Source organism: Erigeron canadensis, chromosome 6 (genome assembly GCF_010389155.1).
Source record: "Erigeron canadensis isolate Cc75 chromosome 6, C_canadensis_v1, whole genome shotgun sequence".
NCBI classification, from domain to species: Eukaryota; Viridiplantae; Streptophyta; class Magnoliopsida; order Asterales; family Asteraceae; genus Erigeron; species Erigeron canadensis.
Window position 1 is genome coordinate 32,402,203 of NC_057766.1, and position 25,165 is coordinate 32,427,367.

A 25,165-nucleotide genomic window follows, 5' to 3' on the forward strand; every position below is an offset into this window, starting at 1 on the left:
CGAGTTAATTATGACAACTAAGCTAATTTTGATTTCCTGAATAGTGATGTGGACGGAAATTTTGGATAAATGATCGAACATGTTGATTCAAATGAATAACAAAAACAATTTTTTGTACATTTGTTGATTTAAAAGAATACCGAAAATCAAGAGTTTCACGTCCTAGTGAATAGGGGAAAAGTGAATTTCATAAAATTAATGAACTGATCAGTCCCCTATGATTACAACCATATGAATAGACATGCAAAATAAAAAACAAGCCTAAAAGATTAAGTGAGCCGAAAGTTATTACAAAAAAAATATAAAAAAAGAATCCATAAACATAAAAAAAGTTCCATAACTCATATAACATGGTGTTTTTGGGCCTGAAGATTGACCCAAACTGCCCTTGGTCGTTTGCAGCTTGATGCTCTTTAATTTGTTCCAAGTTTTTGATTGGTTGCTCGTCGAAAACAGAGCCATGTAGCAAAAGTTATGACCATTTTAATGAGGTCCACTTTTTAACTCTATCTTAACCTTCTAAATACAAAATAGTTTTTTCATGGGTCACATCAAATCATGTTTCGGAACTAAAGATCCTATTAGGGAAGAAGGGAGGGAAGATTCATGATTATCGAATTGAAACCAGAAAAGGTATATCTATATCTATCTATACTCCTTTATAAAGAGTATTAGATTTATTAAAATTCAGCACTTTTTTTCTTCCCAAAATACCTCTACTTAAACATAATATCCCTATATAACCCTCATTTCTCTCATTCCCTCTAATCATTACACACTCTCATCGACTTTCTATCACCCTCCGCCGCCTCCCTCACTCTCCACCACCGCCTCCTTATTATATTGTCATCACTTTCTAGCCGCCGCAACGCACAGACACTATGCTCGTATTAACAAACACAACAATATATATAAAAAAGAAAAAGAATCTTAAAATAAATGACATAAATTTCTATATTGTAAACATACTTAAGCTGAAGCTTAACAGTTGAATATATAAAATCCTAATCATTATAAACTTAACATCCAATAATCATATCAAAATGTCACATAGCAAATAGTAAAGTATTGAGATACATAGAGAGATATGGATATAGATATATGTTCATATTCTGTCTAATAACAAAAAAAACAATTGTACTCAATCGGCAGAATAAAGTAAATACGGGTAATTATTTCCCCCCCTAGCTAGAAACCCAATTAAGCCTCTTTTTCCAAATTAAGTAATACAAAAATCATGTTATTCTAGCATATGATATGAGGCATGCTTAAAGTTATAACTAAAGCAGATATATATGCTGTACGTTCAACTTATTTCAACCAATATTTGTGGCCACCTTTTGCCTATATATTCATACTTAGAATCATATGCTCCACTATGATCAGAATTTCCAGGAAATACTGCTTAAATTCGTTAGAGGAATCAATGCTAATTGTTTAATAGTAGTTTAGATTGCTTTTAAAGTGTGTGCAATCAGTATAAGATCAAATTTGTGCATTTGAGAATGAGAATGTTGCAATGTTTGTAACTCATTAGAATAATATTAAGCAGTACTTGATTGGAGGAATTAAAGGGTAAAAAATGAGGTGTTTTAATAATCGGTATTATAGTTATATCCATGGGGTGTCAAAAAGAGGCCCAATGGTTGGGCCCGGTGTATTTTTGTAAGAATCTGTATTTTTATAAAAATGCTATCAAAAATTGATACATTTCACTAAAATAATAATACTAAATTGTTATGATAAAAATACACTCCGTCTAAGTTTTAAACTCTACAATTAAACAACCTAAAATAATAAAATTATATAAATGCTCATATCAAACAAACAATAACATTTTAACAACAATAAAATTGAAAATGACAAGATTAAAAACTCAAAGTTATCAAGGTTTTTTTAGTTTAAAAGATTCAAAACAAGCAGAGAAATCAAAACCTTGCTTTTTTTACCAATTGGCTTCTTTTTTTACCAATTGGTTTAGCAGGAAAATTCAAAAAAATGAACTGATTTGACTGTTTGCTGATTTAATAATTAAAATACACCATGAATGATCTGGTTTGAACTAGTTTTTAAAAGATTATGCCCTTTAAACACCACATACAGTTGATTCGCGAAACCTCGTTGTGGGTGTTATGGTGGAATAAAAACAGAAACGACATTGTCTTCTTTATGGATCCTAAAAGTGCAATATATCTCTCACTTGGGGACTATGTTTCAAGCTACTTTCATAGCTATGGATTAGCTAGTAAAAAGTGTAAACTCACCAATTGGTTGGGATGTATGGACAAGTGGATATGCATGTAATGTAACCCTTGTCAATAAAAAAATTAACCTTTCCTTGTGTTGTCTGATTGCTAGCTTTCTTATTCTTAAAAAATTTGGAAAGCTAAAAAGGAGACCAAAGAGTCCTGGGTTTCGGATTTAGTGTGTTGTTAAAAAAAAAAAAAAAAAAGTAGAGAGCCAAGGAAACAAAATCATTGACAATTACGCTTACTATCAGGTTGTGATACATCATCTCAAATTAACAACATTCTTGTCTACATATTGCAGAAATATCATTTGTATTCATTTACTAATGAGTAATAAATCTCAAGTGTTAAAGATGAATAGGGCGATTCAATTAACTTAGTTAAAACTTCAGCAAACATCAAATATAACCTCAAATAATTTGGTCACTACCTAAGCTTTTTATATAATAATGAAACTCAATTTGAGATTCATATATGTTTGGCGATTTTGGATAACCGATCTATTATTGTTCTTTATTAACCGGTCTTACAATCATCTTGAAAATGACAAATTAGGTTACACTAAACGCTTGACATAAAAGCTTTGAGCTGGAGTTGTGGTTAGGAGCTGAATATTGGAGAAGGGGCTATAAGCCGGGGATTCTATTTCAACATTTCTCATATAAACTTACAAGTTTGAAGACCTTTCAGGGTCTTTAAGAGCGGGACCTTTTTATCAATTTATATCCAAACAAGCTACCATTTTAAAAAGGGTTTATTTTTTAAATGTCGGGTTTTTTAGGCTCCTAAAAACCTCTTACCAAACAGACCTTATATTTAGTTGGACATGAGATCTAGATTTGAACGTTGAACTCTGTATTTATAGTATATGTCTTCTACTAGTGGTCAGATACTTGTTTGGCGATTTATTAACCTCTATATTGACAAAATAAAGTAATCTTCATCTGTACTCTTTATACTAGAATGATACCCTTTCAATGCGGTGGTGTAATGGTGGCGGTGAAGGATGGTAGTGGTGTGCGGCGGTGGTGGACGTAGCGGTGGTAATGGTGGTGATGACGCTGGTGGCGGTGACGAGTGATGGTGGCGCACGACGGTGGTGGCGGTGATTGATGATGGCGACGGCGGCAGCGAGTAGTGTAAGTTATTGATGTAATGTGATTTTAATGAATTGTTGAAAATTAATTGTTGAAAGTTGAAACTTAAAATTTGGCGGTGGCGGTGGTGACGGTAGCGGTATCGATATGGTTATTAATGTAAAAATAATTGATATAAAATAGTGTAGTGTGGTTATTTAAGGGTTAAGGGTAAATGTTGTAAATTAAATTTATTAAGGTTATTAGTTATTATATGTATTTTAAGTAGATATTATAGGTATTTCATATAAAAATCTTTAAAATAGTTAATAAAAAAAAAGAATTTAGATTTATCCACAACTTAGTTGAAAAAATAGAAGGAAATAAATATTTTGTTCATTGTCAATTTCAAAAAGTCTATATATGTATAGGTGTAGATGTAGATGTAGATAGTATAGATATATAGGATTAAATTAATTATTTAGTTCCGATCATTATTTGATTTATCTCAATAAATTCACATTTATAGAGTTGTGGTCGAGAAAAGTCACAATTCAAATTACTATTTGGAAATGCTCAAAACGAAAGTGTACGCATAGATTATAAAGAAAAAAGACAATTTTACACATCAATATATAAACGTCCAACCGTAAAGGCCGGGTCCCTTGTTAGTTGTTATAAACAAAATTCAAAGGGAATACGAGTACATAGTAAACGTAGGTCGTGTACTATTATTCTTAACACTAGAAAACCAACTACTGTAAATAAGTGTGACAACTTAATTCTTACCCTTTTTGTTTGGTTATATATATATATATATATATATATATATATGTCTCATCTAGATTATCTCGGGCTTAATCAAACATTTCTAGTGAACAACACTCAAAACATAAAAACTCACGCTTTGTATATAATGAATTATGTTGACTTTTATAATATATGTGTTGACACCTATATTTATACAGATATTTCTAACCATTGTGACTCTCCATGAAAAGTCAAAACTTTCCGATAACTTCTATTGTGAATTTTACTAAAAGTGAAGGAGTTGGCTTCCCACCACTCATCCATTTTTTCACCACTCACTTCTAAACAATCACCTTATCTCACCTCAACTCTATCACTCATCCAAATTTTGTTGGCATCCGACCACTCATTACAATTTTAAAAAGGTAAACTTGAAATTAAAAAAAAAAAAGTAAATCACAAGGAATCTACCATGCACTCTAAAAAAAAGTAAATCATGATGCCTCGTAAGCTGCTCCCATGGAATATAGAGTGTGTGGTTTGACCACGCAAATCATCCCCACCACGCATGAAAGATGCTGGAAGTGGTGTTGAGGTGCCACACCCACCACTCATTGAACTTCCAACCGTTGCCAACCCCCTAACAAACTTCCTATAACCGAAAACTACCATTCGGTTATAAACTTAATTCTTAACATTTTAGATCACTAAACTTATAGATATTACAAACTCGATCCTCAATACATAGACCAGTTACAGGACGACTTATAAACATAGATTAATGAATTACTATCCAACGATATGAAGTTAAAATTTAAAAATACTGGAATGACAATGGTGGCTTTTCGATCCTAAATCTAATCTTTTGTCCTATATATGTGGATGCTGATTCAATGCCAACTTACACACCCTGTGTCTCTCGCTTGTTGGAGTTGACATGCCTTTTGACCCATCCTTTATTGCTCATTTTTCTTCCATTTCCAACACATTTATTTGTATATATATAGTTGAAATTGATTGATTTAGAGAAGAGACTTAAAGAATATAATCATGCTTTCTAGTGGTCGAGTAGTACGTTGTATTATATCCTTTGTAACGTATCCGATGACCAAAATTTCTTTCTGTATAACTTTAGTATAATTAATTTAGAAGAATATTCATACAAACTTTTATTTGAACACTTTGATTTAATCCATAAGCCTTGATCATTTTATAATATGAACTCACTCGACCACTTTTGTGTTTTTTTACAGGTTTTTGAGTTTATTGGAAATAACCTTTTTAACGTCCTGGATCTATGACACAAAAACATGTAAATGTTCGGTATTATGAGTAATTATACACGTTTGGAATAAAATCATGAAATAAATTATACGGAGTAATATTTTATAGAGTGAAAGAATAGATAAAATTATAGTGTTATTGTCTTTTCTTTAGCCTTTAATATATATTACTCGTAGTACTCTTGAAACTTGTGTGGTCTCATGAATAATGTAGGTTCGATTTATCAATTTTTGAATGGCTTGAGCACTATAAGAAAAAGACCATTTAGTGACATATAACGACAGAGTTGAAGCTAGCGATGTATTTTGCGATGACATCTACGTCTAGTACATAAACAAGTCTTGGTGACTTCTAAACATGCATCGCTAAATATATTAACTTTAGCGACATGTGCATAATATGACACAAATATATCGACAACAACTAGGTTTTGTACATAAATAGGTCACAGATTTTGTGACTTTTAAACATGCATCGCTAAATATATTGAGAATTTTAGCGACATGTGAATAATCTGTATGACACATATATTTGTGATTATGTGGCCCACTACACAAAAAATTTAATAAATTTTTTGTTTTGAGCATATAAGAACAAAACAAAATATAAAAAACCTTTATTTTTATATCCAAACTAAATTAAGAAATAAATACAATTTTTGTCACTAATGAAAAAGGAAAAAACGTAATCACACATATGAAAATGTGCAATGTCAAATTTCTTTAATTTTTTTTATATTTACATTATAGGATCCTCTATACTAAAAAAAACAATCCCGTAAGACCTTTGAATAAGATCATAATGTGTAACCATAAAATCGATCAATCAAAACATTACTAGATCTTTACATAAACTGAAATATTTGGTTGCTATACTTCACTTTGTATAGCACTATAAAATTCATTTGTAATATAAAAAGATAAAATGAATTTCAAATATTATAAATTGACATATCATTAAGTAAAGAGAACAAGATAATCATTTTTTTTTTTTTTTAACGAACCTATAGAAGTTAGGGGACCTTATTGTGGACCCCTTAATGTTCGTAAAACTATTTAATTTAGTTTCATAAGATATTCATGTTCTGTCTTCTTTTTTCAAGATTATTTTCTCGAACCATTCGTTTGACACATTTGGCTAAGCATGCTTGTTACAGAATATGATCTTTTTTGTATTACATAATAAACTGAATAACGAAAGATAAGCACTTTATATTATTCGATTCGTCTTCTCTCTTTTTAATGTTTTCTTTTTGTATTTGTAGTCTTGTAAAAATGATTTATTTGGATATGCAAATATGGTCCCCTACTAAAAGCCCTGTTTTTCGATGATTAAGTATGTGCAAAATTGTAAAATAGATGTGATAATGAATTTTAAACGTTGTTCTTTTTGTATGTGTAATGGTCCCCAATTACCACACCATTAATTAAAACTAGAACCAAATATGATAACATTAAGATAACAAATTAAAGTACAATCTACAATGTACCACATATAATTTAGTATTATTTTCCACCCATACATCGTATTACTTTTTTTTTTCTTTTTCCTTTTTAACATTTACCAAATACATAATAGTGTTATCCACTAATCACAAGGATAAGAAAGATGATATTTTATTGTTCTATAGGTTATAAAATAGTCCAATTCTTATATTATTATTTAAACGAAAATAAAATATCTTTTCAAATAGTAGTACTTCAATAGCTAGAGAACTATTAGAAGCCGCCTTATGGCAAGACTCGTTTTTAGTAGGACTACTCTTAATCAGTGTCACATTAGTAAAAAATCATCCAAGGACTAATTCCCTTAAATCCAACCTTATACCAAAGATTAGTTTTTGGACCCACCTTTTTTTCTTACTATACACTCACAAAAAAAAAAAAAAATTTAAAGAAAAAATGCTTAAATCATTCGTCCATGGGGGATTAGTGGGGAAGGACAAGTCCAACGAGGCTGTGTTCTATGGAGGACGAGTTCAAGTACTAGTCTTGGACAAGTACGTAAGACAGCTTCTTAAAAAATATTTATATGGTCATTTTTAATGTAAACTTTCATAATAGTTTTTCTACACTATATGGGAAAAAAAAAGTACCTTTATTTATACTAAGTGACAATTGTTTATGTTTTTTTAAATGAGGCTACAAGATAATACGATTTTAAACAGGATTGTTATAGGTGAGGATATAGTTTCTCTTTTTTTGGGGGGATATCGTTTTCTATAATATGTAAATGAACCTTTAAAAAAACCACATAACTTTTAATTTTTATTTATATTTTGGCTCCGTCTTTGGGGGTGTGCAAAATACCTGCCAATTTAAATTGCCGTATAAATGCATATCATTTGCTTGTACCAATAGAGCATACATTAGTATTAAAGTGTTTAATTAGAAATACTTTATTTCACTGTTACCATCTTACATGTGTCATGTGCGAATGTGCGATGTTATTGTTTAGCAAAATGGTATATTGATGGCGTTTATTTTTGGGTTTGATCAACTAACAAATGGGCTAGTATAACTAAAAATAACCCAAAAGGCCCATATATGTAAGTTCATACCACCAAGTAGCCTAGTTTGTTTCGAGTTTCATACAATCATACATTCATACATACACTCTATCATTTTTTTTTATAAAGAAAGTAGCCAAGAGGTACTGTCTCAGACTCAGTCAACAAGTTTCATATCAACCTGAATTTTTGTACAGCATATCCTGCCCTGAAATATGGTATATTTTTACTCTAGGATGTTTGTACTTTTTTTCTGCCAAGAAGCAAGCTATGTCCAACCATATATCCTGTTTCTTTTTTTAAAATATCATATATTTTCACGAAATTCACACTATGCCAAAATATGTGTGTGTGTGTGTGTATATATATATATCATGTGATACACAGATAGCCATTGGCTCCGTCCCTGCCACCATGGTTCTTGACATGTTATTCTTCTTCCATACTGTATATGTCTAAGAGACCAAAAGACAGCCTTAAATGTCTAGAAAAAGTCAAACATAATTTATGTTCGTACAGATTGAACTTAAACAGATAGATTGCTTTTTTTTTTTGGAGTTTATAATATAATAATATAGGGTATAATCTTACAAGACTTGTGTATAAATCCCATAATACAGACAAAAATATTATTTAAGTTCATAATAGTGTAGAATTATAAAACCAAAAATAGAGAAAGGTTGACCATGTGGAAGTCAAAGCATCCATCCAGGGACTATTCCATTCATATTCTGCCCACTTGTTGAAGCACCTGAACCAACTGTGTTATACCTGTAAGTTTAGTACCAAAGTTAGTTAAACTAGCCCTTGATCAATTAGAAAATAAGATAGAATCAAGATGTGATTGCGTGTCAATATAATGAGTAATGTAAATCAGACTTGCAACGAAAAAAAGCAGATTACCCGATTTGCAAATTGGGGTTGCAATCTATTGGCTGAAAGAACTCCTGAGATTGAGGATGCTGGTGCTGTTCATACGAACCACAGTTTTCATCTGCTGCCCATGATGGTCCTGCCTGATTTTCTGCATAAATTTCCTCGAGCTGCTAGAACCAGAGATTGTTCATTTATACATCAATAAAGTAATCTTTATGGGTTTTTTCTCAATAAAACTTTATGGTTATTGATTGGATGCTATTACCTTATTATGCAATGCTTTGTTGGCCTCAAGCCACATCCTTTCCTGTCATTTTATCGACGTGCACTTGTAAATTGTTATTGCCAGAAGAATATAATTTGAAGGAGAGATTGAAAGTTACCTTAACTTGAAGTTCAGAAAGTCGGTCCAACATTGATTGTGTCTGCATTTATAGTAGTCAAGAAGAAATTATAATTTTCTTAAAGTAATAACAAGATCATATATGAACATCAAGTACATTAAAAAAAACGAAGAAAGTATTAGCAAAAGTTAATAAGAAGCTTTACCCGTATGGACCGAATTTGTCTCAGAGTAGAGTCTAGTTGTCTTTCTAGCTGTTCAAGTTCCTTGATATTCAGTGGTTCCAGATCCTCCCCGAAAATTTGTCTTTCATGATAATAAGATATAGATCTGTGTAAGTTGGCGAAATTTTATGTTATGCACTTATTAAAAGTGTATAAAACTTACCTTTGGTACTGTTGTAGCGACTCATATTTGGCTTTCAGTTTCATGTACTCCCTGTAGCTGTTTTGCTAATGAAAAAAAAAAAAGATTGAAACTTCTTCAATATGAGCTCAATAATATTTGATACTATGACCAAACTAGATGCTACCTCAGCATTGTTGCTTGATCTGTCGATTTCCATTGAACCGTAAGTGCAATTCTGGTACCTTTCAAGCATCTTGAGCATGCTGAAAAAAGGATTTCTTAACTTTAATTAAGGTTTGTTGATAGCAAATTGAGCTGGCTTACAGTAAAAGGAGCTGAGAAAGAAATGTTGAGCACATTTTCTAATGATGATTAATCCGGTATTTGAGCAAACCAATAAGCACAAAAACACTTAAACACATGACCTGACTTCTGAGAGAAATGATTTCAAGACATCATGACAGATTTCCCTTTATTTTCTAATGATCCATAATTAGAGTTAATTAAGTAATTTATGAAAACTGTTTCTAGCGTTGGGAAATGATCGACTATGGAAGAGACCCGGAGCATAATGAATAACATCTTATCCTTTAAGAACACTTGCCATAATTTAAACACCATATATACCAAGTTCAATTTTGGGAGAATATGTATGTTGTGAACTTGTGATCATTTAAACGCAGACAAACTCGATGTGATCACATCTTTTTTAATATTATACACCCGTAGCAATTGATTCATTTCATGTACATATGTATCACATGATTGACCCAGCTCACTGCGCACAACAAGCCATTAAGGTTAGCTCTATTTACCTTTCATGGTGTGTATTATTTACCCAATAGAACAGGTAACACCACTTGTAACCTATATTAATTATGGAGTAACTAAGCCCGTCCAGTGGATTACGAATTTGCAACTTCTTACCAAACATCACTACATCAGTGTGCTTCTAAACATACATTATACTTCTTGTGATAGTCAAACTAGTGAAACTACTTGATCACATACGGAATCAAAACTTGGATGGGTATGTTCCTAGATTATACGTATGTGTTCACCAAATATGCATACATATATGCATCTTATCATTTTGATTTGGTCATCAAGATCTTTCACTTACAAATTGTATAAATACCTTTAAATTCACATGACTCTTGGTGTAGAGGATAGAAACTACACATTTCCCGTCAAACGAAAAGTATATTACTATATAAGCTCGATCTTCAGATTTTACAGTACGTTGTTGCTTTAGTTATAAGGGCTAGGTCTGCTGATTAGGTTAATTAGTCATAGTACTAACTAAAAATGCTGAAAGAATTGCTAGTGATCGAACAAAATGGTTCACCTTGGAACAAATGGTGGCCATATTTTGGTGTCCTAAAGCGGGATCTCTTTATAATATGGAATGGTGGTGTGTTTTCTAATGATTTAACGCACTCATACAAACATACATACAGATACAAACACAAATACTACCCTTGATGTTTATAAGAAACCCTAATTATATACTCTTCCCATTCTAAAATGAAAATTTACTTTGACAATACATACCATTTTAGAAAAATGTAATCTTTACACTATATTCGTCAATAAAATATCATCTATATACTTACCAAGGTCTCTTTTGCATTGGTTAAATATGAAAGTGCATATTTATATTGAGACAACCCAAAATCAAAACATGGACATATAAATTGGGACGGAGAAAGTATGGTTTGGTTTTAGGTATATTGATCTTCTTCCTTCCAATCGTTTTTTGAAAAATCTATATTTGAGCAGCAAAACAAGAATGCTTTATCAAAAAATTGAACCTCGAACCTTCTCAAGCATGAATTATCTCAATCATTTTTAGGAAATATTGCTAGAAACTTGTAGCATATATGTTTTGGTTATATATGATTGTCAATTCCATTTGTATCAGCTGCATCCTATTACATGAATTATCCACGGTCAATGTTCTTTTGGACATGGAACTTTTATTTGAGTCATTTGCAGCTGGTATCTCATTTCTATATTGTATATATCATGTATACTAGCTGATTTAAGATTCAAAGCTTGGCCATCTATCGAGTAACTTTTGATCGACTTCAAAACTTTCCCTTCAATATTTTGATCCCAGATTCAAACTTTACCCATCTAATTAACTGTTTTACTTGTTGCCATAATCAATAGAAAATTTTTTTGTTGTCTACAATAAATTCATTTCTGATCTTATTTGTGACTCATTTTCCTAAATCAAATTCATAACCGAACATATGTGACACTGTTGAAACTTGAAACCAAACTTAGTTCGCCTTTTCAAATCACTTCTAACGTCTGAACATACTTTTATATTTCATGTTGTCTTTAATTCGATTATGGGGCCATCTCAAGATCAACATATCTCTCCCGACTTGGTATGTTATGCTAGATGCATCATGTATTTGTTTAAAACTCCATGGATTGATAAATTTTTTCGTAAACTAGGGGTTCTTTGTTAGGCTTAGCAAAAGGCATATGTCATCAACCGGTTTTGCAAAACTTATAAGTCGGGCTCTCCCAATCCCGGACTACACCCACACCTTATTTCTACAAAACCTGGACTCTCCTGTCACTGTATCTGTCTGCCAAAGTACACTTGCTTTTGTGATTGCGGATTATATAATGGTTAAGTCCCGGTTTCCGAAACACGGACTTAACTCGTAAACAAACGATAAGCATAAAATGGTAGATTGTGCAGGTTGTGACATTTGACTCCATATTTTCTAAGTTATACAAAGGTGAAGTACTCTGGGTTTGGGATATCTGGACTCACCGGTTTTAAAAAACCAATGGATTTATTGTCGATTGCTAGACCTTTATGAACTAGCTTTTCTTTCTTTAAACAGCTTACCGTATGAGTAAGATACTAGGATCCCAATAACAAAAGGAACAATGACCAAACATAAGTTATAAATGATACAAATGAAGTTTACCTTCAAGAAACTGTGATGGAAACAAAAAATTTTCTGGTAGCAACAAATTAAGTCGCCATTTTCATGATTATTTTAATATAATAATCTCCTAATTAATCTAGCTGAGCTTTATTTTTTTGAACATTCATAAGTAGTAGTGTTATATGAAGTTAAATGACCAAAAATTTAATTTAATGTGTAATCATCACTTCATCTTTGATTTTTGAGCCAATTTATGGTTCCAAAAAAGTTAGTTAAGAACAAAGGGTTTATTCCTCAGGCCATGTCCAAATCTTACAGATTCAAGTAAAGTACTTGCAGCTTTGAATCAAGATATCCTACACTCTGAAATTCAACAGACATCATCTAAATCACATAAGTTATTTCAACTAAATCCTTGGTTCAAGTTCCTGTTTAACAAAAAGCATGCAAGAAATATTAGTTTAATTAACTTTATATAACCTAGCTAATATTATATATAACTCCTAAATCAATTAAATTTGGCTAATTAGTTAGACAACTTATCATTCTTGGATCCTCTAATTCCACCCAAATCCCTTCTAATATTTCAACTTTATTCTGAATAAGTCTGACATTAGAAGATTTGGCTCATAAACTGACAAATCCAAAAGCTTAAGTACTTTAATCTATATTTTTATTTTGTTTCTTCATCAAATGACCAAAACTTAAACTTTTTGCTCATACATATTGCTGACTAGCTGTAGTCTATAGATATATAGCTCATCAAACCAACAAACAAAAGAGTACCTAGCTATATCTTCAAATTCCAAAACAAAGAAAAGAAACCAACAAACATATATAGATACATAAAATCTATACATACACACACACATATATATAGAGAGAGAGAGATCTAGTGAGAGAAATGAATACGAACTTGGAAGTGCTGCAAAACTCATAAAGCTTGCCACGGTTAGAGAAGATAATGAGAGCAACTTCAGCATCACAAAGAACAGATAGCTCATAAGCTTTCTTCAACAGCCCATTTCTTCTTTTAGCAAAAGTTACTTGTCTGTTTATCTTGTTTTCTATCCTCTTCAACTCTACTCTTCCCCTCCCCATAATAATATGGAGTACTACTATTTTTATATTTAATCTTCAAGTTTTACTTTTACAGCCCCTCTTCTTGATCTGAAATCTTGATATATACCCAGATGACAAAATTCAACCTTTTTTCAAAAGATGAAAGCTTTTCAAAAGGTAAGATTTAAGATCAATACTAGCTAGCTAATACACCCAAGAAGATTTTTTTTAAAAAAAGACACAAAATTTTCCACTATTAATCAATCCCTTTTCTTGATCCAAAATCTTGGTACACACTCAGATGAAAAAACTCAATTTTTTTTCAACAAGATCAAAACTTTATACAGTAGTACTTTTGTGAAAGATAAATATGGTCATACTAGAAACCCAAAAAAAAATAATATTTTTTAAAAAAACACAAGATTGGCTTAAAAAGATTCAGCTGTTTTTAGTGTTCAAGAATTTTGTTTTGGAAAAAAAATCTGAAATTTATGGATGGTGTGCTAAGTACAAAGCTTCTTCTTCATGCTCTCTCTTTTTAACCTATTTGATGAACAAAAGCAAAGCATATTAATATGAGATGGGGGTTGTAATGATGTATGCCCACTTGCGTTGAAGCGCGTGAGGATTACTGATAATGAAATTCAACCAAGTAATGAGCGCGTAGCTTTCTGTCAATTGTCACCAATTTTCGATGCGCAAAACACGTGTCGAGTGATGAGAGGTTAATGTATAATCTTAACAAGAATTTTTAACCTTCGGTCTTTGTCCGTACATAAGCTTAGAACTTTGGGTTTTAGCTCTGATTCACAATTTTTCATTGAAAATATTTTAACTACGAAATTCTTACTAACATGTAGATTATTTTTAAATAATATTCAATGAAATACACTTTAAAATTCAACAGCCTTACTAATTACATTGACTAAGTGCAAGTATTTCGCTATTTCATCGAAAGATAATCTGTTACGAATTTACGATCATACATGCATTCACATATTTGTTTGCTACTAAATTTGAATTCAAAGCATTTTGGTTGATAAGCCAATTACCCATACATCACTAAACTATATTCTCTTTATAGTATGTTACTATTTTCACATACATGTTAATGAAATACTTATACTAAGTTATATGTCAAGTGAAAGTGTTAGATATCATAACTTTAAAATTGACCAAAAATAAAAGTTAAAAAGTGACGTCCACGTTTTATACAAAACGACCAACTTTTTAAAATTTTGTGTATCCATAGAAAGACAATTACCCAATGTACATTCACTTCAAGAAGTTGGTTAAGTAATTTAATTATATATGTAGGAATTATTTTATTTTCGGTGAATAAAGTGTCACAATATGATTTTTTGAATATTTGAGAAAGAACTTAGTTGCTTTGGTTGTTGGTTGTGGTGCTCGGTGGTGGCTAAAATGATATTAAGTTCAACAAGCATAGGTAACAATGTAATACGAGTATAAAAATTTCAATGTTAGAAGAGTCTCGATCTCTAATTTATAAATAAAAATAAAAAGAAAAAAAAAAACGTTTTGTCTAATGAGATTTTATATAAAAAGTCTCCAAAAATTGTACTATGTTAAATTTTCAAGATTGAAGATGGTTATTAGTAAAGTTCAATGACCGGGACTAGTCTAACACAATATGTTTATTAAATGTGATCCTGCGCTTCACGGAAATCATGTTATAGCATATTCTTGAAATTAAAGTTGATTTAGCTAATTAATATTGATGTTTTAAACATTTTCTTATGGTTTTGAATGGAATGTCAATTACATGACAATAGCCCACATGAGCGTTTTCAATTCTGTTGGTTAAAAGTGTTTTTATTTTATTTTAAAAATAAATAATTGCGATAATCAGACTTGTTAATTAGATAATGTTACTTTAAAATTGTTTGTAAGATACATGAATCTGTCAAGTTCTTTAGATTTTTGATAACTACATATTCTTAAATCTGAACTGCCTTACTTTTGAATTGAAGTGATTGGACATGAATTGAAAAGGCTAGATGCTTCTTATCTTATGTGAAATAAAATGAAACCGATGTCACACCGTTTATGAGGAATCTTTGATTTTCTTGTCTTCAAAAGATTAGGATATATAGATACTTTGTTATTTTTAAAATTAACCAATGCCACATTGTATTTTTTTTGGTAATTTTTTTAAAAAACAAGTTAGTAATTTGTATTCATAACAGTACAATAACATTCAATTGAATAGCAAGTGAATTCAAACTACACATGTAAGACTAAGATGAAACCTAAGACTTTCGACCCCCCCTCCCCTCCTCTTCAACAAATAATCCATTCTGTGATATTCAAAACCTGATAGAAACTTACCAATAATATCTAGCTAGTTATTTCATCCTAAGGCATTCAACTTTCAATAAAATTGTTTTGTTTTTTACTTATATTAAAATTTTAAATTTGATCTTAAGTATCTTTTTTAAAAATAAGAGTAACATAGATTACGGTTAAAAAAAAATGAACTTAGAAGATTTAATTTCAATTACTTATCTTACTGAAATAAGTGAACATATAAAACGTAATGTATAAAAAGGTGCTATTTTGATAATGTATACACTAAATTATACGAGCATGGTACCCGTGCAATGCGGCGGCGGTGGTGGAAAAGACGGTCTAGTGGTGTCAGTGATGGTACTTTTGGTGGTGGTGGTGGTGGTAGTGTCAAGTGGTGTAGATGGAATTTTTTAGAAGATAAGTGCTTAAAGTGTTAAGTATTAAAATAAAGGTATATAGTGTAAATTAATTCATTAAGGGCAAAGTTGGTAATTTATAAAACTCTTTTCATAATGGGTTTTTATTAAGGGGCAATTTAGTAATTTCGTATGTGACATATGAGTAACTATTTCTATTTTGAGGGGGGTGCATAATTTTTATAAAGGAGTATAGATAAATTATTGTATGTTTATCATTTTTAATTCATTATCAATTTATAAGAGATGATATTAGTATTACACAGTTTAATATTTATAACATGTTGTACAAAATGAGGTAATGAGGTAGTGTATGGTTCTTGCAAATTAAAGAAATCGTACCAATATTACTCGTATTTTCTTTAGCATTGAAATTAAATAAAGAAACTTTTATTAAACATTATTAATTACTTCAAAATATATATTTGTATAGTCATAAAAGTTATCCCATCATCTCCATATCATCATAATCGATGGCATAAGCAGTTATCCTGATAAGCAATGTTTTAAATATCGGTATATATATAGGCCGTATAATACTAGTATTGAAAGTTACTGCAGTACAACTATCCTAGTATTTTAATTATTTTATAGCGGCTGGTATTTTCAATATTTTCCAGAATTATCATACCGGTATTTTTATTTTATTTTTTATTTTTTATTGAACTTTTAAAAAAAATATTTTTATGATACTTTAATATTATTTTTTTGTTACAAAATACCTATTTGGTATTATTTCAGTAGATTGTAACTGTATTTTAACTATTTTCGTTATATTATAACAAATTTTATAGGATTAATTTTTATAAAAAATAAATAAATAAAATTAACTGTACCGGTCTGCATTTCCTGTAATATATACCGATAATATCGGAAAAAATCACCATACTGATACGATCAAAATATTGGTTTTTACAACATTGCCAATAATAAGAAAGAAAGTTTAAACAGAAATTTTATACATGCATAAAAAAATTTAGGGATGAGCGTAAAAACCGAAAAACCAAAACCGAATCGGTACGGTATCAGTACTGAAAATCGGTACCGATGGGGATTCGGTTTCGGTATCGGTTTTTGATTTGGGACAATTTCAGTTTTGGTACTATTCGGCTCAGTACGGGGAAACTGAAGATGAGTACCGATTTTCTAAAAAAGCATCTAATACTAGTATATATTCGACTATATTGGTTTTTCTTGCATGTGCTACATCTACCTATAAATTAAAACAGGATTGACATGTTTTTAAAACGACATATAACGTAATCCTTATCAACACGTGCCATTTTAATTTATTTATTTTGTTAAATTAGTTTTTTTTTAGTTGTATATAAATTCAAATTTCTTATTAGACTTAGAATTAAACTCTAACTCTTAACTTAATAAATTTATTGTCATTTACAAACTCTAATATTGATGTAATTCAAAAAATTTAAGGTAAATCCATAATTCTAACTGAATATATTATATTTATTTGTCATTACTGTTTATTATAATTAGTTTCGATCATCAATTTACTTTAATCATAATTTATTTCATATTCACAAATCATGTATGAAGCATATTCAAATTTTTAATGATACAATTTATATAGCTACCATACATCGTACGGGTATTAGAACTAGTATATTAATATATTACTGCATCTTTTGAAAGCATGCTGCTACGTGGCATATAATACAAGTTATTAATTTGATTTACTCGTGAAATCGTGAATTATGTCTCAAGTCTTATGCTCTCTCATTATCACGTTCATTTTTTTTAAATATAGCAGTCATATGTGTAGGAATAGATGAAGTAAATTAGCCTCTTAAACTACAAAATATTGATTTGTTTTCATGAAGCAAAACCAATTGAATATAAGGTAGAAATAAAACAATGGAAGTATTGCTTTTTCCATCAATTTTTGCTTGTAACGAAATCTCAGAATGCGGCAACACTCCAATAATTTGCATTGTTTGAATTTCTTATGGTACTATACATTTCATTGTGCATCAAAATGGTAGAACCATCGATTATACTTAGAAATTGTGAAAAATTCTGTATTGATCGGTACAAAACCGATATACCGTACTGGTACCGTATCGGTATAATCGATACAGTATTCGTTTTTTAATTTGGATTTTTTTCGGTTTCAGGATTAATCGGTTTCGGTATGATTCCGTTGATTCCGTACCGATAACCATAAATAGACAAATTTCATGTAATTAATGGAATAACAACTTATTAATTACCCACTACATAAATAAGTGCGGAGTAGAAGGCAACAGACTTTTAAATTGAACCTGGCAGAAAAATTCTAGCTACATGTTTCATATAGCGGATAAATTATATGGTGGTCAAAGGTGACCATGACGCTTAAGACTTTATATTTATAGTATTATTTATATACTTATTTAGGGATATGATTAATCCTTCTAAATAAATGGCCTAAAATTCATTTTAACTATTGGATAAAGATATGTGGCAAAATTAATGGAAAAAAATTAGGAAAGAGAACTAATAGATAACACATCAGTTTCTTATAATGTTAGGAGGATTTTTAGGCTAATATTAAAAAGAATTTATCATTTTCTATTTATTTAGTTTAATAATTAACAATCCAAGACTAATGTAATTAAATTTTGTAAATTAGTTTTACACTTGTTTATATCATACAAACAATTTGGCAATCCACAATAAAAATTCTAGCTCCTCTAATATTGTTCCATGTATCATGAATTCATGGTCAAAATATATATATATATATATATATATCACTCAGTTATTTTTTTACGCAATCTATAGTCGGTTGTTAGTCACGGTTCCAAAAACAATTCGAGGTCAAGTCGTTTTAGGGGGTTTTTAAGCAATGAGATAATATTTATCTTACTAGCTAATTGACCCGGGTTTAACCCGGGCATATCATTCAAAGATTTATAAAATCGCATTTTCGCCACCGAAGTTGCGATAGTCTAAGAACACTCGTCTCCTCAAAATAGTATATCTTATAAGTTATAATTAGTTTATTAACTCGCATAATATGTGAATAACTAAAAATATGTTATGATAAAATTATTTAGACGATGAAACTTATAAGACAATGTATAATTTATTAGAGTTTTTTTCTAAAAAAATTAAAAAATATATATCTCTAAATTTTTTTTTATAAAATAACAAAAACAAAAATGCAATAAATTTTAAGAATAAGAGTGTTTATGACATCATAAGTAAATTAAAAAAAACAAACTTAATATTAAGAAATAATTTAGATGTGACAAATAAGCAATATTTATGAAATGATGATGTAACAACAATTTTTTTTATTTAATATAAAGAAGATTACATTGATCCACTTAAAATTACTGTTCTAATTAAATATCCATATTGAATGTTATGTTATTTATTTGTAGTTAAACAATTTAATAATATTTCAATTTTGATTTTTCATAAACTGCTTAAAATAATACTAAATTTATATAAATGTTTAAACCCCAAATACTAACTCGAACGCCTAGAAGTAGATTTCATATGATTTTATTAAGATCGTACATATATCACGTTATTGGTCTTTTTTCAATGTCAAATCGATATTTCTTAATTTGTAACTATAACATATATAGTTCCACATAAATTTGTCATGTAAGAAACTCTTAATAACATAATTTATTATGGTTTAGAGTAAAAAAACCGAAATCGTCCTTGTGGTTTACCTTAATAATCAAGTTTCGTCCTTAACTATTTGAAATGACACTGACAATCCTTTTGGGGAGAATAAGGATCAAGTCCGATCCTTTATGCAAACGGACATGATCTCTCATCCGTTAACTGTTGCACGAGTTATCCACGCGAGGCAACTAATGACTTTTTTTTTTTTTCACTTTTTTCCTTCTCTTTCTTCCTTCCTTCCTTCCTTCTTTCTCCTTTCTTCGTACGTACATACATATACAAATAGGGTGTAAACATACATAAGAACATATCTAATCATTTGTCTAGATCTAATACATATACATAACAACATCTCCATATGATATGTATATTTTCGAAATCAAAGTCTGATATATTCAAAATAAAAAATAAAAGTCCGATCAAAGTTCAAATACTCCCCAAAGTCCGATCTATTTTTATGAAGGATGTAGACGGCAACAATTCTTGGTTATTGATGGCCGAAATTTAGCCGGAAAACAAAAGACTAAAAAACTTGTGTCAATATTAATGTAACGATGGGCATTACTCAAAAGACGTCCTTCCTTGACAACGGTAACAGTATTTCTAGCGGCAATTGCAAACCAATCTTTCGATACAATTTCCTTTGGTGAGAGTTTTTTTAAAGGCCTGGTGACTTTTTGAAAAAGGAGTGACATATACATATGTGTATATATATATATATAAAGAGATAGGGAGATATGGTGAGACGACAGCGAATTTAGGTTGGTCGGAATACGAGGTTATTCCGGTGAGTAGTTTAAACCCAAAATGACTAATATTCAACCGACAACGACATCGATTTTTGAACTAAATGTTTGGTGGGTTTCCGGTGTTGATGGTGGTATTGTATTTCCGGCTGTGGCGACGACGAGGGCATTGATGAGCTGTATATACTATTCGTTTGTAATATATTAATTGAGGTATAAAGGTTGAATGTAAAGATAGATTTAAGAGATTGATATAGAGATTTGTTTGTACTTCCCATTATAGCTCAATGGTTGAGCACCAGCTTTATATGTTGTATGTCTCGAGTTCGAGACATGAGAAAGACATTTAAAAGGAACTTCACAAAAAGTCCTCCAGTGAAGCAGGTTTGAGTTTTGCAGAGGGGACAGAATTTTACCCCAATTAAATGCCGTACATTCAGGCGGTTTAGTTAGGGGTTTCTCCTCCTACTAAGTATTGAGGGTGAGGGGGCTCTCTAGCGCGGACCCGGTTAAGACAACGTAAGTTAGATCTCCTGTTGTGAGCAAATGATCCACACATTTCAATATATATATATATATATATAAAGATTTGTTTTGATTTGTATATGTTTATGTGTATGTATGAATTTGTATTTGATCGAAACATAAATATAAGATTTGGATTTGTGAGGATGAGATATCAAAGTGTATATGTGTGTTAGTATTAATAACGACATGTTCATCCCTTTCCAAACTGATTGCGAAAAAGAAAAATAAATGGAAAAAAAGGATCATTAATGGTCCTTATAGGTAGTAAAAGACTATAATACCCTCACGTGGATATCTCGTGCAGTAGTTAACGGATAGGAGAAAACTTTCGTTTGCATAAAGGACCAGATTTGATCTTTATCCTCCTCAAAAGGACTGTCAGTGTCATTTCAAATAGTTAAAAGACGAAACTTGATTATTAGAGTAAACCATAAAGACGATTTTGGCCGTTTACTTTATGGTTTATTATACTTTTCCAATGTCCCTAGCTTATGCGAACAATATATCGGTCTATTTTCCTTGTGTCGTCCCTTATAATATATATATATATATATGACATTTTTTTTTCATATTTTAATGACTTCTCGTATTCTTTAACCATCGTGTAACCTGGGATCGAGAAGAAAAACAAAGTCTTGTTGACTGAATAATAACATAATTTAATTAGCTTGCGAGAGTGATTTGATATATTCAAAACATGTGTCCTTTTTATTTTGGTCAACAAGATTTTGTTGTTTTCTCTCGAGTCCGGATAATGGTTAGAGAGTAACACATATTAATTTGATTGTGTCATATCATCATCGTATGTAAAAATATGTCACGGCTATATATTGGTCAATAATATGTTTTTGTTTTTTTTTTTAATTTTGGATTACATGATGGTTAAAAATGGACAACTTTCTAACAATATAATGGCTAAATAAGATATTGAAAATAGAAAAATGTCGTAACATAAAAGACAAAATAAAACATACAATTGTTACAAATAAAACAAAAGGCTTAATGTAATGTCCATTTAAACATGTACCATTCACATCAACACGCCAATGGCCTCAACAACAAAATGGATATTTGAAGATTACGGGAGAATTTGATTTAATTTGTCATATCCAGTGGTCCAAAATATATGAACTACACAATTCACGGACTTTTCGATTGAACATGTCTTAAATTGTTAATTGAGTCTCAAGTTTAAATAAGGCAACACTTTTAAAACTACATTATTATTTTTTTTCCTTTTTAAGTGGCTTATATTTACCAGTTTTATATCACTAAAAAACTTGTCGGCGCATAGCGGCAAAGACTATAGTTCCTACTTTTATCCGTGTTCTAGACTCCGGAAGTTTGAGATGTGTGATTAACTCGATCGAATGTTATAATTCTGGTTAATTCTTGAAATCCGAGAGATAGAGAAAAATGGAGAGAAAAAGAGAGAGAGAAAGAGAGTTATGAATGAACCATAACCACAAATGTAAATGGACAACAAATATGTAGGGAACATTATTTTTTTGTTATATTTAGAAAATGTGTTAAATAATGACCATATTGTCATTAGTAAAATATGAAAATGAATGGTTTTGATCTATTATATTAATGACTAAAATTATGTCTTAACTTTAAAGTCGAAAGTCTTATAATTTATAAGGATGGGTAGACAATATGCTTTATATTGAGTATAAACTAGCTTATAACACGTATGAAAAGCGTGAGAAACATATAAAAATAATTAAAATTGTATATATAAAAAGCTAACAGAAAAAATAAAAACTAAAAGATATCAAAAGTTAAGAGAAGAAAAAAAAAACCATAATGAGGAAAAATATTTTCTTTCGAAATGTATGAGTGTTTTAAAAAATAGTGAAAGTTAGAGGACTGAAAACGTTTTTGGCTAAAAGTCTAGTCAAAGATGATGTAAACATTTTGATCCAATGGTGAGAAATAAAGAATAATCTTCAATGTAGGGTTTAGATTTTTCATTTTTCAATTTAAGGATTCTCTTTTAATATATATAAAAGATATAAATGATAAGTTTCTAACCCACAAAATAACCATAAAATTTAAGCTTATCAATACAAACAAAATAAAAATAAGACACTAACTAGTGGATGGAGATTCCCTAGAGTAATAAAGTTGAAAGGATCTTGACCTTTGGATTGAAATCAAAGGTCAAGATTCAAAGATCATATTTGAATTTTGACCCTTGATTTTTATTCAATGGTTGAGATTAACAACTTTACCCCTAAAGTTATTGAATCATCCATGAATGTGTATGTGTATGTGTAAGTGTAAGTGTAAGTGTATGTATGTCATATAAATAAGCAAATTAATTAAGCTAAACACCCCATAACTAGTACAAGTAGGATTAGATTTTGTTTTGCTTATTATAGCTGAATCATACATGCATGTGTATGTATTTGCATCTAATTAAATACGTGTTTGATTTTTGAGCATACGAGCACACCTGTATTTTAATAATGCTTGTGCTTCTAAATATACGGGTAGATTAGATATACATACATGGCTTATTGGATTCGATGTCGCTCGAAGCAGTTTTAATCAAAACCAAACTATGCCTGTTGCTCCAAACTTGTACCAAACATGTTGATTCGGTTTGGTTTCAAGTTCGAGTTTCTACTACTCCTACCTATGATATATATCATTGGACCACATAACCAATAATTAATTAGACAATGATATCATAAACGCTATACTATGATGCCAACCCACTCTTCCACGATCCACAGTTGGCTGTGTTAATTTGTACACCAATCCGGGTTTCTAGAACGTGTGAATAGGGTTTGAATTTGGTTGTAATCTGGTTATTCTCTTATGGTAAGGTCAAGCCTTTTGTAAGCCAAATGATTATGTGATTTGTGTGTGGATTCTTATTTATTCATCCCTTTTTTATAGGGAGCCCATGGCTTCCCCTCCAAGTAAGGTTTTGGGCATTAGTTATATCATATACAAAAATAGCTTGATTTGCCCTTATCTCTTCCATTAGATATCGGTCTTTGAGATATGCAAGCATCTTTTCCTTATTTATTGAAGGTTGTGGTATCCTGCGTATACTTTGCGTATCAACGGCTGGGTGGATACGTCATCAAGCCCCCAGTCTAATGGGGGTGAGGCTGCGAAGACCACCTTATTAGACGATCCACAGTTGGTTGTACAAAAAAGATCACCAGCCTATCTTTTTCGTGTAATATGGACCTTGAAAGGCTGCGAAAAATCTGGATCTTCCAGATCTGGGCCTTAAAAGGCTGAAATCTTTTGGATTTTTTCTTCGCTTTAAAAAGATATCAACGACTCTAGTTATGGCATCCATGTTTGCAATTATGTCCAGATCTCATTCTTCATTAAATCGGTTTATGAGTGAAAACTTTTGTGATTTTCGTGTAAATGGGATTGAGGGTCTCACAGATGGCGTCAATTGTTTATACAACCAACCGAGGAGAATGAGATGGATAGAAATTCATGAATCGTTGATGTATTATCGTTGGTGTATTATGTGTGTGGTTGATCATGCCCCTTTTACTTGGTCCCCCCCCCTTTTTATAGCGCGAACTTGGCTTGGAAGAGAAGAAATTGGATAAGAACGAATCCCATATTGCTGGTGGAGATCTCCTGTATTCTTGGCAAGAATCCCATTATTTAGAGAAATGATATGATAGGATATTATTCGTGCTTGTCCTTTAAGCTAAGACTCCGTGCAGTCTGCGTGTAATCTTCGTCTAGCGTCTTCCTAGGTACTGATGGTCTAGGTGGGTACGTCATCAGAAAGTGACTATATATGGGTCTTTACACACTTAACTTGGGAAAAATCTCCTACATACTAATTTTAATACATACAAAATATAAGAACTTAATCATTTATTCAAAATATTAAAAAATAGTATGTGAGAGATTTTTATTTTTTTTTACCCAAATTAGATGTGTAACAACCCAATATTCATTTTTTCTTTTATCAATGCACATGTGATTTCAATCTACCAATAATTATAAAACAACCCCTTAAAATCTTTTTTGAAAAAGTGACAACCCTTGGATGAAAAAAAACTTTAAATTTTAACCTTTGGATTCTTTTGCTAACATCACTATCCTT

The 25,165-nt window shown here is 30.7% G+C and overlaps 1 protein-coding gene across 2 annotated transcripts; it reads right to left on the minus strand.

Moving 5' to 3' along the window:
- Positions 1-8,428: 8,428 nt before the first annotated feature.
- On the minus strand, positions 8,429-13,541 carry LOC122603187 (agamous-like MADS-box protein MADS2). 2 transcript variants are annotated; one of them, XM_043775826.1, is made up of 8 exons: positions 13,270-13,541; positions 9,620-9,698; positions 9,475-9,539; positions 9,294-9,393; positions 9,128-9,169; positions 9,010-9,051; positions 8,772-8,914; positions 8,429-8,639 (listed from the first exon to the last, which is right to left on the minus strand). In XM_043775826.1, exons 1-8 carry the CDS (start codon positions 13,452-13,454, stop codon positions 8,564-8,566), a joined length of 732 nt encoding a protein of 243 aa, XP_043631761.1. In that variant the 5' UTR covers positions 13,455-13,541; the 3' UTR covers positions 8,429-8,563. The 2 variants fall into 2 exon arrangements, with proteins under 2 accessions (XP_043631761.1, XP_043631762.1); XM_043775827.1 differs by having other exon boundaries at positions 8,772-8,911; positions 13,270-13,538.
- Between the last annotated feature and the right edge of the window lie 11,624 nt (positions 13,542-25,165).